The sequence below is a fragment of the Microplitis mediator genome, chromosome 2 (genome assembly GCF_029852145.1).
Source record: "Microplitis mediator isolate UGA2020A chromosome 2, iyMicMedi2.1, whole genome shotgun sequence".
Taxonomy (NCBI): domain Eukaryota; kingdom Metazoa; phylum Arthropoda; class Insecta; order Hymenoptera; family Braconidae; genus Microplitis; species Microplitis mediator.
The window spans coordinates 9933227-9949445 of NC_079970.1; the positions used below are offsets into that span (position 1 = coordinate 9933227).

The window sequence follows — 16219 nt, forward strand, 5'->3', positions numbered from 1 at the left end:
AAAATTTTTAATTGTCTGCTAAATTCAGGATCATTGACAATATATGATATCAATATTAGTTTTATTTATTTCGGTTTCGTATATTTGGCATCATAGGGAATAAAATTTCACTGTGAAAACTTACACATCGGTTTATATCATTTGCATTGTAATAAAATTGTTAGTTGAACTATTAATGCATCAATTATCTGTTGCATGCGTCGCACGTTTATCGTTATAAGTTTTACAAGTATTTTCATGGCTATTACAAATTCACAATCACAAATTTTCAGGACTATCTGTAAGAAGTTCGGAATCTGTCTGTGGTTTTAAATCTTTGAGGATCAGAGAAATTATTTTATACTCTTTAGTTAGTTTTAAAAACGTGGTAAGGTAAAAGCCCCTATACCCGCTCAATTTTCATTGGAGTGAGATTAAATCACTCGATATATAGTAGTCCCGGCGAAAAAGTTGTCCTCCCACTACCATTAGTTAGCACGTATTTCCTCCCTAACGAACCCAAATTACGGTAAACCCACCGTAAATTACGGTAATCCACCGTAAAATTCCGATTTACCGTAAACTACGGTGGATTTACCGTAATTTACGGTGGGTTTACCGTAAATAATGGTAAATCTACTCGAATTTTACGGTATTCTACGGTAGATTTACGGTAAATCAGGTCTGCTAGGGCTATATCTCCACTATCCATTTTAGGACGACTTTTTCGCCGGGACTACTATAAATTAATAAATAAAATGAAAAACCATATTTTTTTTTTTTATAGTTATTTTTTGAAGTTTCAAGTAATGGAATAAAATTTTAGTTTGAAGAATAATGTTGATAATGAATTATTATTAATTTTTTAAATAAGGTCCTTGAGTGTACCCATAATCGCTCACTAAAAGTTGTCATGTCCCATTACTCGATCAACACATGGCCGTATAGTCGCTCAAAGACAATATCAATTAAACTATGATAAGTTTATTGATTTGGAAAATAATTTATAAATTATACTACTTTATTCTTTCATAATATAAAATTTCATGGAATTTAAAGAATGTATTTAATAAGATATAGTTATAAAAATTCTTAAAAAATTTGACGTAACCTAAATTTAATCTAACGAATGAACGTTAAAGTAGAAAATGCCCGGCTGAGCGCGATTTTGAAAACAGTCATTTAATTTAAATTTATAATCTATTATAAAATAAATTGATAAATCATATTATAATATATTTAGATTCACAAATAATTATTTATCAATAATATATTTAGTTGTAATTTTTTTTTTATAAAAATTATAAAAAAATGCCTTAAACAGTTAAAGTGAGCGACTAATGGTACTGAGCGGGTTAGGGGCTTTTACCTTATATTAAACATTTTTTTTCATTTCAATAATTATTTAATAATTAGGTTTGAGTAATTACGATAGGGATATAACTTATTGGTTTTTTAAAAAAAATTTTTTTCAATTGTTTACATTAACTTTGAGACTAATAATTTAATTATATCGAGAATGGGAACATGTTTTATTTTAGTTATTAATTATATACAAATCTATATTACATAAATTATGTAGATGTATTCATTTAAACATTAATTTAAATTTTTATTATTATATATAAGTCGTTGTAAAAAAATAATAATAAAAAATGATTTGTCAACTTTATAATTCATTTAATTATAACGATAAAAAAATTTAAACATTTTTTCTTTTTTTCTTTTTACTAGATCGTTCATTATCAGGATTTGCGCGTTTTTTAATTGATGTTTTATTCAATTCTTTCTTACTGATTTCTTCTCTTATTCGATTTTCTTTAGATTCTGTAGTCTCCATTGGCTCATCTTCAGTAATTTCATTTGGAATAATAACTGAACTAAAATTAACAGTTTCTAGACCTTCAGCCATTGCTTTGGCTCTTATTTCACGTGCTTCTTTTTTTAATTTTTGTTTATCTCCCTGTTTACTTCGATTTTTTAGTTTTTTCTTTAATTCTTTTTTCAATTTTTTAGCTAAATCTTCATCATTTTCTTCTGATGATTCTTCATTATTTTTCTTTTTATCATCATCATTGTCATCATTTTTTTTTTGTTCCGCTGAATTTTCAGTATGTACTCCATTTACCATAGGTTTTTGTTCCTGCTCTTTAACTTTAGTTTTTCTATTAGTTGATGCTCCAATATGCGAAGCTAGTTTTTTGTATGCATTCTTAGCATCCATTGAAAGAGAATTTTTTTGTCGATATTCAGTAATTAAGCTAGCAATGTTCTTCCAATCCCAAGCTTGAGGTAAATGATGAGGATAAATGACATTTAAAAGCGTCCAAAGTAAGCAAACAAATTTTTGTCGAAGTTCTTTAGAAGTAACATTATTTTCTACTTTAGATGATTCATTTTCTGTTTTGATAATATGTTGATTAGCAACCAGCTCTTGGAGTAGTTTTATTGTATGTTTATATAGTTTCTTTTCTATTTTCAATCGAAGCTTTGTATATTCTTCATTTTTAATTAATCTAATATTACGATAGAATATAATTAAAAATTCTAAAGCTTGACTACGACGAAAAGATCTTATAGTATTATCAAAAATATAATCAATTATTAACGGCACCAGTTGCCAGTTTCCAGTCCAGGAAAAATGAAGAGTATTTTTAAATAAACTTGCTGGAAGAACGCAATCACGTTTTGTAAAAAATGCTTTTAAACTTTCAATATAAATTTTAACTAAAGAATCTTGAGGTAATCCAGTTTGTTGAAAACATCTAATTAAAAATGTATAACATTCAGCTAATTTATCTCCCATCTCTTGACAGACAGAAGTTGATCGTTCACCTTTGTCAACTAATATTGTTGCAAGATCAATCAACAGTTTCTCATCTACTCCTGTTGTATCCTTAAATTTTTTAACAGAAGATAATTTTTTAAGACACGAGCGCACGCGGCATTTCAAAGATTCCTGATGAATGTCTTTAATACAAAATTCTAACAAAGCAAATAAAGGTATAAGCATATCTAAAGCTAAAGCCATTGAAGGTCCGGAGTCAAGATAAATGTCAAGAAGATCCATTACTCTACCTCTAAAATGAGTTAAAGTTTCTGCAGATTTTCCTTGCTTTTTTTTATTTGATGGCCGACTTTCCCGAAGAATTCTAAAAGCAGCGGCTAAAGATTCATCGAGACGTCTACCTTCTTCTTCATCGATTTCATCTAGATCAATATCATTATCTTCAGGATGAGCTGACGCGTCTCCAAGTGCTTGTCTCACTGCAAGTCTCAATCGTTCATTAAGTGTTTCGTCTTCATCTTCTTCATCATCATCTTCATCATAATTTTCTTCATCGTCATCATCTTCACTCTCATCATCCTCGTCTTCTTCATCGTCATTATTTTTTTTACCAAATTTATTTTTACATGAACTTTCATTATTGTCATCAGAATTTTCATCTTCAGAATTCGACTCGTCATCAGAAGAATCATTTTCAGTACCTTGAGGAACTAGCGGACCTTTATCATCTTTTGGATCAAGAACTTCTAATATTCGATGTATAGATGTTGATGTAAGTACTGAACATATATGTGGAAAAACGCGTTGTACAAGTGATCTTAATAAATGACTATTTTGTGAAAGTAATGACAATAAAAGATCAACAATGACATCAACCCATTCAGGTTCATCTTCTTCTTTCTTCTTAGATTTTTTAGATTTTTTTTGCGTCAATCTTTCGTAGCAACTGTGAATTTCATTGATATTAGAAATAGCCATTGCTGAATCAGAAAAAATTTGTAATCCCATATTTAAATCCATAACATAAAAAATTAAAACGGCTTCATTATTTTTAGAATCATCATTCAGTTTACTAATAAAATTAATCATTTTCTTCCAAACTTCAATGGCTGATTCATCTAATGGTGTTCTGAGAGTTTGTGTTTTATTTAAAAACAATATATTGTTTAAATGCTTTACCAATTCATTTAAAACATAATGAAGATCAGAGAGTTTTAGTTTATGATCCAAAGCCCGGTAAAAACTATCTTTAAAATGTGAAGCCAAGTCAACACTTACATTTTCAGTTTCACAAAAACCCAAATTAAATAAAAATTTCACTTGTTCAAGCCTCCAATCATGATTTGCATCAACAGTAGGATGACCTAACAGCTTACACAACAATTCACCGGCATAACTTCTCTCAGCATAATTCCAAGATTCTTCTTTTTTATCTCCAGCTTTTTTAGGCTCAGAATTATCTACAATTCCGCAATAAAATTTAGCCAGTTTTTTAACTCCATTGAAATTCATGCTTGTTGTTATCAATTGAATAACTTTAACTTCTGTTATTTTTTCAATCATAAAATCTCCTGGATAATTAATTAATTTTTTTAAAACAGCGATTTTAATCTTGGGTTTTATTTCTTTGTCCCCTAATGCTACCACAAAATGAGCCAATACTTTTCGAAATAAATTTGCTACATCATCATGACGATAACGCGCATCAATATTAAACCTTCCCACCATCCAATTTAAAAAATTTGATGATAATAAAGATGGCAATATACTTTTATCCTCAATGTTTGGCACGATAAAATTCAATAATTCTAAAGCTAAATATTCCATACTTTTTGATGGATGAACGTTGAATCGTTGATCAATTCCATTCCAAAAATCTACAACATTTTCTGATGATACTAGAAGTTGACATAATATTTTATACAACGGATGTTGATATGATATAATCCGAGGTGTATCCTGTTAAAGAAAAAAATTTAATTACTTAATATATAAAATATATTATTTAAATAACTGCATAAATAATTAAAGTAAAATAAAACGTACTGTTATTAATTTAAGCAAATCATTAATAGTTTCTTTATCAATAATATTTTCAGTGCCCAAGTGTTGCTTGATAAATTTTTTTTTTATCAAACTAGGAAATTTAACACGAATATGCAATAAAGCATAAAAAGTGTCTAGAGAATGTTCTGACCAATTTTTGCCTAATTCTTTAGCAAGCAATGGCCAAAAGTTAGCTTTGACATATTTTTCATCAAATTGATCGATAAAATAAATTAAGAATGAGATTGAAACAAAGGACAAATAACTCTTTTGAGTACCAGCACTCAATAAAATTTCTAGAATTAGCAGCTGTTTGTTTGGCGGACAATTAAAAAGCAACTTGGACCTCGTCAATGATCCACAAAGTAATATTCTTCCCATAAAAATATAACCTTTCTCCTGAAATAAATAAATAAATTTAATTATTCTTAATCTTCAATTGGATGATAATCTAATTAAAAAATAAAAATTTAGAAAATGGTTGACTTCGAACGATGGCTTTTGAACTAATCAGCGGATTTTGAAGTCCAATGCGGCATTCGGCGCAGTTTTTCAGTCTCTAACGGTGAAAAATTTAAATCAATCAGCTCAACAATTCTAATATCATTCGAAAAAAACACTTTCTTTTTTTTAAATTTTGTTCGTAAGCAGCATTCGGTGTGGTTTTTAGCGTTTTAGAAAAGATTAGGTTTTGAATTCAATCCATAAAGTATGATAAAAGTTATTCGAACAAAATTTTTTTATTTTCGGAATAACTTGAAATGTATTTTACCAATCAAGCTTAATTTCTCGCAGAATCCGAAGAATTGATAAGCCATTTCGAACGCCGCATCAAAGGCCAAATCAGTTAATCCGTTCAAAAGTTATAGAATATTTATCAAACGCTAAGATCTATTCAATACTCGGTTTTCAAAAATTGTGACGAAACCAACAATTTTCCTTTTTTTTTAAATTTTAAATTTTCTTAGCGGGAAGTTTATAATATAAATATTCATTTAATTTAAATCAATCTTACGCTTTTAGAAAGGCTACTTGATGGTTTCAATTCGGCTTCCATTATTTCTATAACTTGATCTACTTGATCTATTTTAGTGTCTAAATTTTCTTTAAAATAAGTTGTTAAAGTAGAATAATATCCTTTTCTAGAAAGCATTTTTGATGATCCCAATCCACGAATTAATCTTTTCAAACAATAAGTTAATTCTTCATTATCTAGATTCTAAAAAAAAAAATATTTTTGTATTAAATGAATAAAAATTCATATAATTCTTCAAATTGGTGGTTAAACATGCAAATATCAAACTTACCGCTTTTAATTTAAAAAGTGATTTTAATAAACTTATTTCACTTTGCAATCTAATATGCTCATTATCAAAAGTCAGTTTTGACAATGAATTCAATATTTCTTGGCTTACTTTCATTTTTTTATCTGGTTTAACACAATTATATTCTCTTTCTGAACCCATCGTGACCATGTCACGACACCAACCACGTTGTGTTGGCACAGATACCTCTACTTGAATCTACTTAAAACTTCTGTAGCTGTACACTCGTTGTCATTAATGCCTGGCCCCCTGCATGGCTAAGATTCTATAGCCTGGGGGACCAGGCATTAATGACAACGAGTGTACGGTTGTTACTTATAATTATGCATCTTATATACTTATATTAGGTTTATAGAAGGTAGAGTCGGTAGAGGTCCCTTTACTATCCATAATTCAAAGATATATCATATATATATAACTTACGGTTAGGGTGGCTATCAGGGATGGTATATCCTTTACTCTGTAATCCACAGATAAGAAAGATTGTCGATAAAGAAGAAATACATCGCATAAAATTATTACGAACGTAGATAATAAGGAAAACTAAAACAGTACCCTTAAGGCTGGGCCGCACCTAACGAAATCCTGAATTTAAGAATTCTAATTATTTATTGAATAATTATCATAACAGCAATTTTATTAGTTTCCGACTAAAAGCAGAAGACGAACTTCCTCGAAAGATTTGCATCATCCGAGTCCCATAAATATTCAAAAAGTAATTAGAATTCTTAAATTCAGGATTTCGTTAGGTGCGGCCCACCCTTAAAGGTAACTGCTTGCTCTCCAACACTTCCCTTTAAGGGTGGGCCGCACCTAACGAAATCCTGAATTTAAGAATTCTAATTACTTTTTGAATATTTATGGGACTCGGATGATGAAAATCTTCCGAGGAAGTTCGTCTTCTGCTTTTAGTCGGAAGCTAATAAAATTGCTGTTATGATAATTATTTAATAAATAATTAGAATTCTTAAATTCAGGACTTCGTTAGGTGGGGCCCAGCCTTAAGTTAACTTTAGAATACGGTAGTAGTTAGAGATGCGGGATGACCGTCTTTTTTATTTTCGGTCTGGACACAGTCATAAGACCGTCTTGAGACCGTCACATAATTTTAAAAAAATTCTGTAATGCTGGAATGACCGTCACGTTTTAAACGGTCACAAATTTCGTTATTTGCATTTATATAGACGTTTTTGACAGAACTTTTTAATAAAGCATTTTTGGAGAATCGATGCAAAATTTACGGTCACATTAAAAACCGTCATGAATTTGGTCATTTGCATCTATATAGGCGTTTGGGACGAAAATTTTCAATTATAATTTATTCTCACATAAAAACTATAAAAGAAATCGATCATTGTATTACCGAAATTTACCGAGATATTTCAGTTTTAGTTTGTATACTTAGGTAATCATTTTAAAGTCGAATAAAAATAATTTTTTCGTGTACCATTTTAAAATTGTCTTTTAAAATAACTTTCAATCATTAAATGATGCAATAAATATGAAATGACATAAATCATATTATTATTATCATCACAAAAGTTTCTTTATTTAATAGTTATTATTACATCTTTATCTTTAAGATTTCATATAGCTTCATATTTAAGGTTAATAACGATATCTTTTTTTGAAATAAATAATATTTTGTATCTCTTAGAGAAAATTCGTATTAATTTTAGTTATTTAAATATTAGTATTTATATGCTAAGATATGCTTGCTTTAAGTTGGTAGAAATTCACTAGATGGCAGCATTTTCGCTTGCTTGGTCCGTCATTTAACAAACGGCCATGTGATGGTCATGTGACCGTCCGATGACCAAAAAGGTATTATTCTTTTTCCCATGGAGACCAGAGTACTCTACTCCATGCTTTTTCCATAGATGGTGATGCGGACTTTTTCTTTTCGGTTCGATGACTACTCGCCAAGTAGCGCTTATGCGAAAGCAATGGTATTCTGAATCATCGATTCTATGAAAAGTAAAAGTGTTTCTACGGTTTCTATTACTTTTCATAGCTTAGATGACACATGAATGATGTTAGTGAAAAACAGCCTTAAACATGAGGATGTGTAAATTTATTTCATTTCCGCTATTACACTAATCTAATATGAACTATCATTGATGTTACATGGTAAAGAAAAACACTAATTAATGAAGCCATTAAAGATTTTATTATTGTTTAAGTAAAATTAACTTTTAAAATAATTATTTATTAAAAAATTCAATATTTACTTCTCGAAAATGATAAAAAAAAATGAAAATTTGAAATTTAAAATATTAAAAAAATTGATTATATTCCCTTATTAAACAAAACCATTCACTCAATGATGACTGTATTAAAATTTATGAAACATATAACTTACTAAATAAGTACTTATATGTTGAATAAGTTAGTTATAATTAACTTAGTGATGGAACTGTGATTTAAGGCGTCAAGTTTTTTAATGCAATCATACCCAACAAATAAATCTATGAAAAGTTTTCTATTTCATGTAAAGAAAAATATACTTATTGAAATAAAAATGTTGTGAGTTAAAAAAAATTCAATACTTAAATACTTTCAGAAATTTTAATAAAATAATTTATCCGATTATTAAATATTTATTTGTATTAATTGTTATTCAAAATTTTTTTAAGTTGAATAACTTTTCTGAATTCATAATAAAGAATAATTTTGCGCCACGAAAGATGTAGAAAAGTGCCATCTTTCCCATAACGTTAGTAATTGTGTTTTTTTATATATGACGAGCCGCGCAGTGTGTCCTCCCGGTCAATTTTCAGCAGTTTTCAGTTTCGTGCATCCAACATGGCTGGTTGTGGAGATCATGAAGATTCGAGGTAACTATATGTTCATATTTATGTTTTAAAGTTATCGGTGATTAACTTAAAGTGATAAATAATTATTTAACTAAGTCATACATTAAATACAAAAGTAAATACAGATTTATTGTTCGTTTGTAAGACGATTTTAAGGTTAAGTGAGAAGTGCTTTGGAGTTTTGATGCACCCCGCTTTAAAAGAAACATGATGCTTAAGCACGCGGTTTTATTTCAGCTTAAAAATAAACCACTCGTGTTTAATAATAATTACTGTATTTTATTATAATAATTTTATTAATTTTTAGTTTTATGTAAATTACTCAATAGCTCTATACAACTCTCTATATGATTTGGATATTAAAATTTTCGAACGTTGATAAACTTGATAAAGTTGAGACACATCACGAAATCATTTATAGCTTGCGACAATATTTATTTAAAGCTAATATTTATTTTAATTTTTTACAAAATTTAGTTATGTAGAATTTTATTTTTGAATAAGAAAAAAAAAAAAGAATTGATGATTTTTGTTTAACGCATTTTTGAAATTTTATTATTAAGTTATTTATTGTAAATATTTATTTTTCTTAAAACTTATATGATTAATAATGAAATGACTTTTTGTGTTACAGAGATTATTTGAGTGGTATAAATCGTGGTGGAAGTAGAAAACCACTGCCCACTGAACCTCCATATACTGCATATGTTGGCAATTTACCTGATGGAATCGTTCAAAGAGATATTGATAGAATATTTGAAAAACAGAATGTGAAAAATGTACGATTGGTTAAAGATCGAGAAACTGACAGGTACGTTAATTAAAATATATAGCTAATATTTTTAATTATATTATTATTAATATTATTATTAATTGTAGATTTAAAGGATTTTGCTATGTCGAGTTTGAAGATATTGCTGATTTAGAAGAAGCTTTACAGCTTAATGGACGAGTTAAAGTTGAAACGAACATTGTAAAAATAGATGTTGCAGAAGGAAAAAGAAATGATAGAGGTGGATTTGATAGAAGACGAGGCGGAAATTCAGCTGGTGGTGGAGGTGGAAGTTTTGGTAATTTTTCATACTCAAGAGATTTATAAAATAATTATTGAATACTTTGTGTAAATATTTCGTTAAATATATTTGTTAAAATATTTACAGGATATAATGACCGCAGACCGCAGGGAAATAGTGGTCCAGGTAGTAGACAAGGTCAGGGAGGATATAATAGTGATGTACGAGGTGGTAACAGAGGTAATTATGGAAATTTCCATGAAGACGGTGGTCCCGGACGAGATTGGCCTTCTCGTAGTAGTAGTGGTCCTCCAAGGTCTTCTTATGGAAGTACTAGTGGACCTCGACGTGGAGGAGGGCCTGGTAATTCCGATCGCAGTAAATCTTTCCAAGATGAACCATTTCTTAAAGGACCGCCTCCAGGTATTCTTTATTGTTTCATTTATAAATATTTAAGTTGTAAAAATATCTCATTATAAATGAGCTAAATGTATATTTTATTGTTGATTTAAATTAATTTTCTATTTATGTTAATAATAATTGTTTCTTTTAATTGAAATTTTGTAGACGTGAGTGGACGAAAAAAATTGGTTTTACAAAAAAGATCAGTTCCTGATCCAGTTAATGCACTTGCTGAATCTAGTAAGAGTAGCTCTATTTACGGAGGAGCTAAACCTCGAGAAGAAAGAGTAGATTCGAGTGGAAAGTAAATTTCACTACAATTCACAATTAATTTAACTTTTCTCATAAAACTTGAGAACAAAAAATTTCAAGAACAAGATAAAAAAAAAAAAAACAGAATACACCATCTATATCATAGAACCACAAGATTTAAAAAAAAATGTTAAATTTGATGAACAGAAAATAAGCAATGTAAGGTGCTCTCGCAGTTTCTGAAAATAATAGTTAGAAGAAATTTTCCGTTGCGAATCATAAACTGCTATGTCAAACAATAATTTTTATTTCTTTAACCTCTCATGGAGCGTCTTCCTTAAGGGAAAGTAATAGATAAGAAAAAAAAAAAAACAACTAACTAACAAAATCTGTCCCTAAAAATGATAAATTATATCTTTCATGTAAGTTGCAATTATGAGTAATGTAATTTTTCTATTTATAATGCTCTTTTGTCTGAACATTGTTAAAATAATTGTAATAGCATTTTAATTCCCAAAAAAATAATGATTTAAAAAGAAAAAAAAAGAAAATAAAAAAAAAAAAATTCGTAAATTATGTAAGAAGTGAGTGTACAATGAATGTTTGAATACAAATAATATTTATGTGAAACAGAAATTATTACATAGAATGTAAGCATCAGTTTATATATATATATATATATATATATATATATATATATATATATATAAAGTGGGTGAATAAATAATAATCATTTATGTACAAATTGATCGTTAAAATCACATGCACGTTTATTTATAATAAATTTAAAACATCATTTTCGTAATTGTCTCTTACAAGTTAATAATTTGTGATTTTTTCGTTTGTTATAATTATCTTTATTTCATAACTAAAATAAAAATAATAAATGTTTATTAATATTTCATTTCTATATTTTATTGATCAGGAATTATAAAAATTAAGAAAAGAAAAAAATACAAGTAACAAAATACAATATTATTACCGTAACAAAAAAATATATCTAGTGACTACATTAATTGCACGACATTTATGATTATACATAATAAATGATATGATTAACATAAGTTTTGTTGTTTTCATTTAATTACAATAAAAATAATTTTAATAATTGATTTTAATAGAAGAGGTAGAGAAGAATGAATGAATTTTAAAATTAAATATCAACAATATGGTGAAAGTATAATTATGATGTCACTAAATTTATTTATGGCTATGCTTGATAATGATTATCATTTAATAAATTAATTCGGTGTTAGCCTCATATTAGTGTAATGTATAAAAAACACTTGATAATTTAATATTACTTGAGAATGTAACTTCAATTTTAAATGTTGTAATAACAATATACAAAAAATACATCAATGTTATTACAACATTTAAATAAATTATAAAATTGGCCTCTTAATATATATAGATATTTCATTAAAAATCATAAAAATTGTAGCTGTATTATATATTTTTAATCTATTTTTAAATAATATTTTATTTTACTTTTAATATTATTACTTTAAGAATATCAAATAGAATTTAAAAAAAAAATAAGAATACTATAAAAAAGTATTAAAATATATTACATTAGCAATAAAAACAATGATTATTATTCAATAATAAACTAGTTATATATTCATAGAAACAATAGCATGTTCATTAATAATTTAATAATAAAATTCATCAGTTTTTACTAAAATATGCAGTTCAAGTTAAGAATAAACTTACAAATGATTCATAATTTACCGCCAAATTATCGATATAGACACATAAAAAAAATTTATTATTAAAGTAAATAGTTTATACCCAATAATGCTTTTAAAAATAATTTAATTATAAATTAGTGTATTAATAACCTTTGTGCTTTTAATAAATTAGTCGGATTTAATATAATATAGATGTATGTATATATATATATATATATATATATATACATATCAGTTTTTATTATTGTTGCCACGCCTTTGTCTTACTGTCAAGTCATTGATTTCCTTTTCTTAAACGGAAATATATACTTCCTGCACTAAATAAAGCATCCAATAGAATATATTTTTTCATTACAACATGATGCTATTGGTCAATAATTGCTGCATCACCTAATAACTGATTTAATAAATTTTTAAGTAAAAATAACGTGTTGTCAGTGATAGAAATAATTTTATTTATTTAAAAATTTAAATTTAATTAATTTTATTTCAAGGATTTCGGCTGCAACATTTTGTAGTAAAGTAACTAAATCAGAATAAAATCAACACCCCACTACATTTATTTAATAAATATATATAATATTATTTTATCCCCACTATTTTAAATTTAGATCAAAGGCGGCCGACACCACGCAACTCTGTTCTCTAGTTGTGTTAACTTTACTAACATCCTGATTGGCGTCTAACTATAAATTAATAGATTTATTTTTTTTTAATTTATAATAATTCATAATTGTTTCAAATTGTTTATACAGCTATTAGTTAATAAAATAATTAACAATGTCAAGTGAAAGTGTAAAAACGGTAAGAGTTTTATTAAAACAATTGATAAAGGTTATTAGACACTTAAACTCTAGAATTAGATTCTTTTATTGAATAATTATAATTTATATAGATAATTTTATTTACATAAATAAATTTAATTTAATCTATTGCAGTTCGCTAGTCTTGAGACTCCAGGATATGTAGGCTTTGCTAATTTGCCAAATCAAGTCCACAGAAAATCTGTGAAAAAGGGATTTGAGTTTACACTAATGGTTGTTGGTGAATCAGGTCTAGGAAAATCGACTTTGGTTAATAGTCTTTTTTTAACTGATTTATATCCTGAACGAACTATACCGGATGCTGTTGGTTAGTTTTTATTAAACATAATATTATTATTATTTAATACAGATTAATTATATACTTATTTATTTTTAATTGTTTTTATATTAGAAAAATCTAATCAAACAGTAAAGTTGGATGCTTCGACGGTTGAAATTGAAGAGCGAGGTGTTAAACTTAGATTAACAGTAGTTGACACACCCGGATATGGAGATGCCATTGACAATACAGATAGTTTTAGAGCTATTATTCAGTATATTGATGATCAATTTGAACGATTTCTTCGGGATGAAAGTGGTTTAAACCGAAGAAATATTGTTGATAATAGAATACACTGTTGTTTTTATTTTATTTCACCATTTGGTCATGGGTAATAAAATCTTAAATATTTCAATTATTAAAATAAATATTTACTGGGAAAAAAAATAACTTTTTTGAAGACAAAACATTTTTTTGCTAAAAAATTATTTTCTTTGAAATTCGCAATAAAATCATTGCATAAAAAATTATTTTAGCAAATAGAACACCAGTTTAATCAATTAATTTATTAACTTCAGGAAGCTATTTTTTTTTAAAAGAAATTTATTTTTCTTGGTGCAATTTAAATATTTAATCAAACTGTCTTTTTATCAATGCCATTAAAATTAACAATCCAGATAACGAATGTGATTATAAGTTGACGTACAAAGTAGATAATGTCAATTTTAAATTTAATTTAATTTTTTATTTCTTTTATGCAACTTTTTCTGTTAATTATCATAAATCATTAAGTTTAAAACTATACATTTTACTCCTGACATCCTTTTTCTTCATTTTAGGTTTCTTGACTGTCAAACGCTGTTCTGAAGTCTGAATCTAATGAATAACTTTCCTCCCTTCTTTTTTAATTTATTATTCATCAGACTGTTCAGCATGAATATATGATCCCTTGTTCCTCTTTTTTTTTCCAAAATCAGTTTGAATTTATCTTAGAATGTTTTCTCTTTCTATCCAGTTACTATAAGTGACTTAATAATGAAAAAACAAAAATATTTAATGTTTACTAATAATTTAATAATTAAATTATAGATTGAAACCTTTGGACATTGAATTTATGAAACAACTTCACAACAAAGTTAACATTGTACCAGTAATTGCAAAAGCGGATGTTCTTACAAAAAAAGAAGTTTTGCGTTTAAAGAAACGTGTAATGGAAGAAATTGAGGGTAATGAAATTAAAATTTATCCTTTACCAGATTGTGATAGTGATGAAGATGAAGATTATAAGGAACAAGTGAGACAATTGAAAGAAGCAGTCCCATTTGCGGTATGTGGAGCCAATACCATGCTCGAAGTTAAAGGACGAAAAGTTCGTGGGCGATTATATCCTTGGGGAGTTGTAGAAGTCGAAAATCCTGATCATTGTGATTTTATAAAACTTCGGACAATGCTTATGTAAATTAATATTAATTTATAATTTTTGAAATTTTTATTTAAATAATTATTTATATTATTTATTACAGCACTCATATGCAAGATTTACAAGAAGTTACTCAAGAAGTACATTATGAAAATTATCGAAGTGAAAGATTAGCCAAAGGAGCACCTGTACCTCCTCGAAGACAAATGTAAGTATTTAAAAATAAATATATATTACTAAGTTATTATTACATAGTTAATTTAATATTCATTTTCTATTTTAATAGGGCTGTTGAACCTGTTGAAAAAACTGTTGTCTCAGAAAAAGATCGTATTTTACAAGAAAAAGAAGCGGAATTACGACGAATGCAAGAGATGTTGGCTCAAATGCAAGCACAAATGCAACAACAACAGCCATAATATTAAATATGATGTTGATTAACCCAAGAAACAGGTTTCTTTCGACAGGTGCCACCGAAATATTGTTAAGTTTAAATTAATATTCAGGCACAATATATAATGGTATTACTACTTGTTGTCAATTTTTATTTTCGCTAATAATGACAACAACGAAATATTTTTTCGATGAGTCATCAATAAGCGGTGAGAATAAAATAAAATATATAATGCAGTATTTTTTAAATATCATTACGATTTAAAAAAAATCTGAAGTAAATTTCCATATTTAATAATTACCATTAGCGTTAATCAATAAATCTATTGAAACGGATTGCTCATTGACCTGTCAAAATCACTTTTGTCGAGTGCCTTGCAGTCCTTATATTTATTTGCAGTAGCGATTATAAAAAATGTTTCTTATTACAATTATACAACATATCGTCAATTTTTTTTATTTTCATCATCATAAATTCACGTCGATTAATTAAATGTTTGAAATTGATTCTTAAAAAAAAAAAATGATATTTTAAAAAAATATTTAATTTTAATTGTAATTTAATTTAGGTAATCTGTATTTAAAATCCTAAGTGTCGAATCTCTTTTTATATGTTTATTGAGTCTGATTTTTTGTGCAATTTTTCATGATGCACATTTTTACATTGATAATTATAAAGAAATTAAATAGTTGAATTAAATAAAGACCGTTTTATAAATTAAATTATAATTTTTCGAACAATTCAGTAGTCTTCCATCAATTTTGGAGTACAAATTTTTCTCTTTTGTTCATTGTGATAAACGAATTTCAAAAAAAAATTTTTTAAATATGTATTTTAACAAATAAGTACCCAAAGCAATTCCGCAAATATTTTATACTTACATATTTATATATAAATATATATTTTTTTTTTCATTGCCTTAAAAATCAGTATATCTTTTTTATATTTACTATTTTATAAATAATTATCTATGAATATCAATAAAATTTTTACTTTTATACTACATT

General features: G+C 27.0%; 3 protein-coding genes across 4 annotated transcripts; 2 read left to right on the plus strand and 1 right to left on the minus strand.

Annotated features, from left to right (window-relative positions):
* Positions 1–1472: 1472 nt before the first annotated feature.
* On the minus strand, positions 1473–6389 carry LOC130663851 (myb-binding protein 1A-like). The gene is made up of 4 exons (XM_057463357.1): positions 6121–6389; positions 5829–6032; positions 4814–5212; positions 1473–4726 (listed from the first exon to the last, which is right to left on the minus strand). Exons 1-4 carry the CDS (start codon positions 6286–6288, stop codon positions 1682–1684), a joined length of 3816 nt encoding a protein of 1271 aa, XP_057319340.1. The 5' UTR covers positions 6289–6389; the 3' UTR covers positions 1473–1681.
* A 2427-nt stretch (positions 6390–8816) lies between these two features.
* Positions 8817–10996, plus strand: LOC130663854 (eukaryotic translation initiation factor 4H-like). The gene is made up of 5 exons (XM_057463365.1): positions 8817–8975; positions 9589–9765; positions 9834–10024; positions 10115–10390; positions 10535–10996. The coding sequence occupies exons 1-5, from the start codon at positions 8944–8946 to the stop codon at positions 10675–10677; spliced, it is 819 nt and encodes a 272-aa protein (XP_057319348.1). The 5' UTR covers positions 8817–8943; the 3' UTR covers positions 10678–10996.
* Positions 10997–12686: 1690 nt separating this feature from the next.
* Positions 12687–15934, plus strand: LOC130663853 (septin-1). 2 transcript variants are annotated; one of them, XM_057463364.1, is made up of 7 exons: positions 12687–12837; positions 12927–13119; positions 13254–13446; positions 13531–13789; positions 14488–14853; positions 14922–15026; positions 15105–15934. In XM_057463364.1, exons 2-7 carry the CDS (start codon positions 13096–13098, stop codon positions 15235–15237), a joined length of 1080 nt encoding a protein of 359 aa, XP_057319347.1. In that variant the 5' UTR covers positions 12687–12837; positions 12927–13095; the 3' UTR covers positions 15238–15934. The 2 variants fall into 2 exon arrangements, with proteins under 2 accessions (XP_057319347.1, XP_057319346.1); XM_057463363.1 differs by having other exon boundaries at positions 12693–13119.
* The last annotated feature ends 285 nt before the right edge of the window (positions 15935–16219 follow it).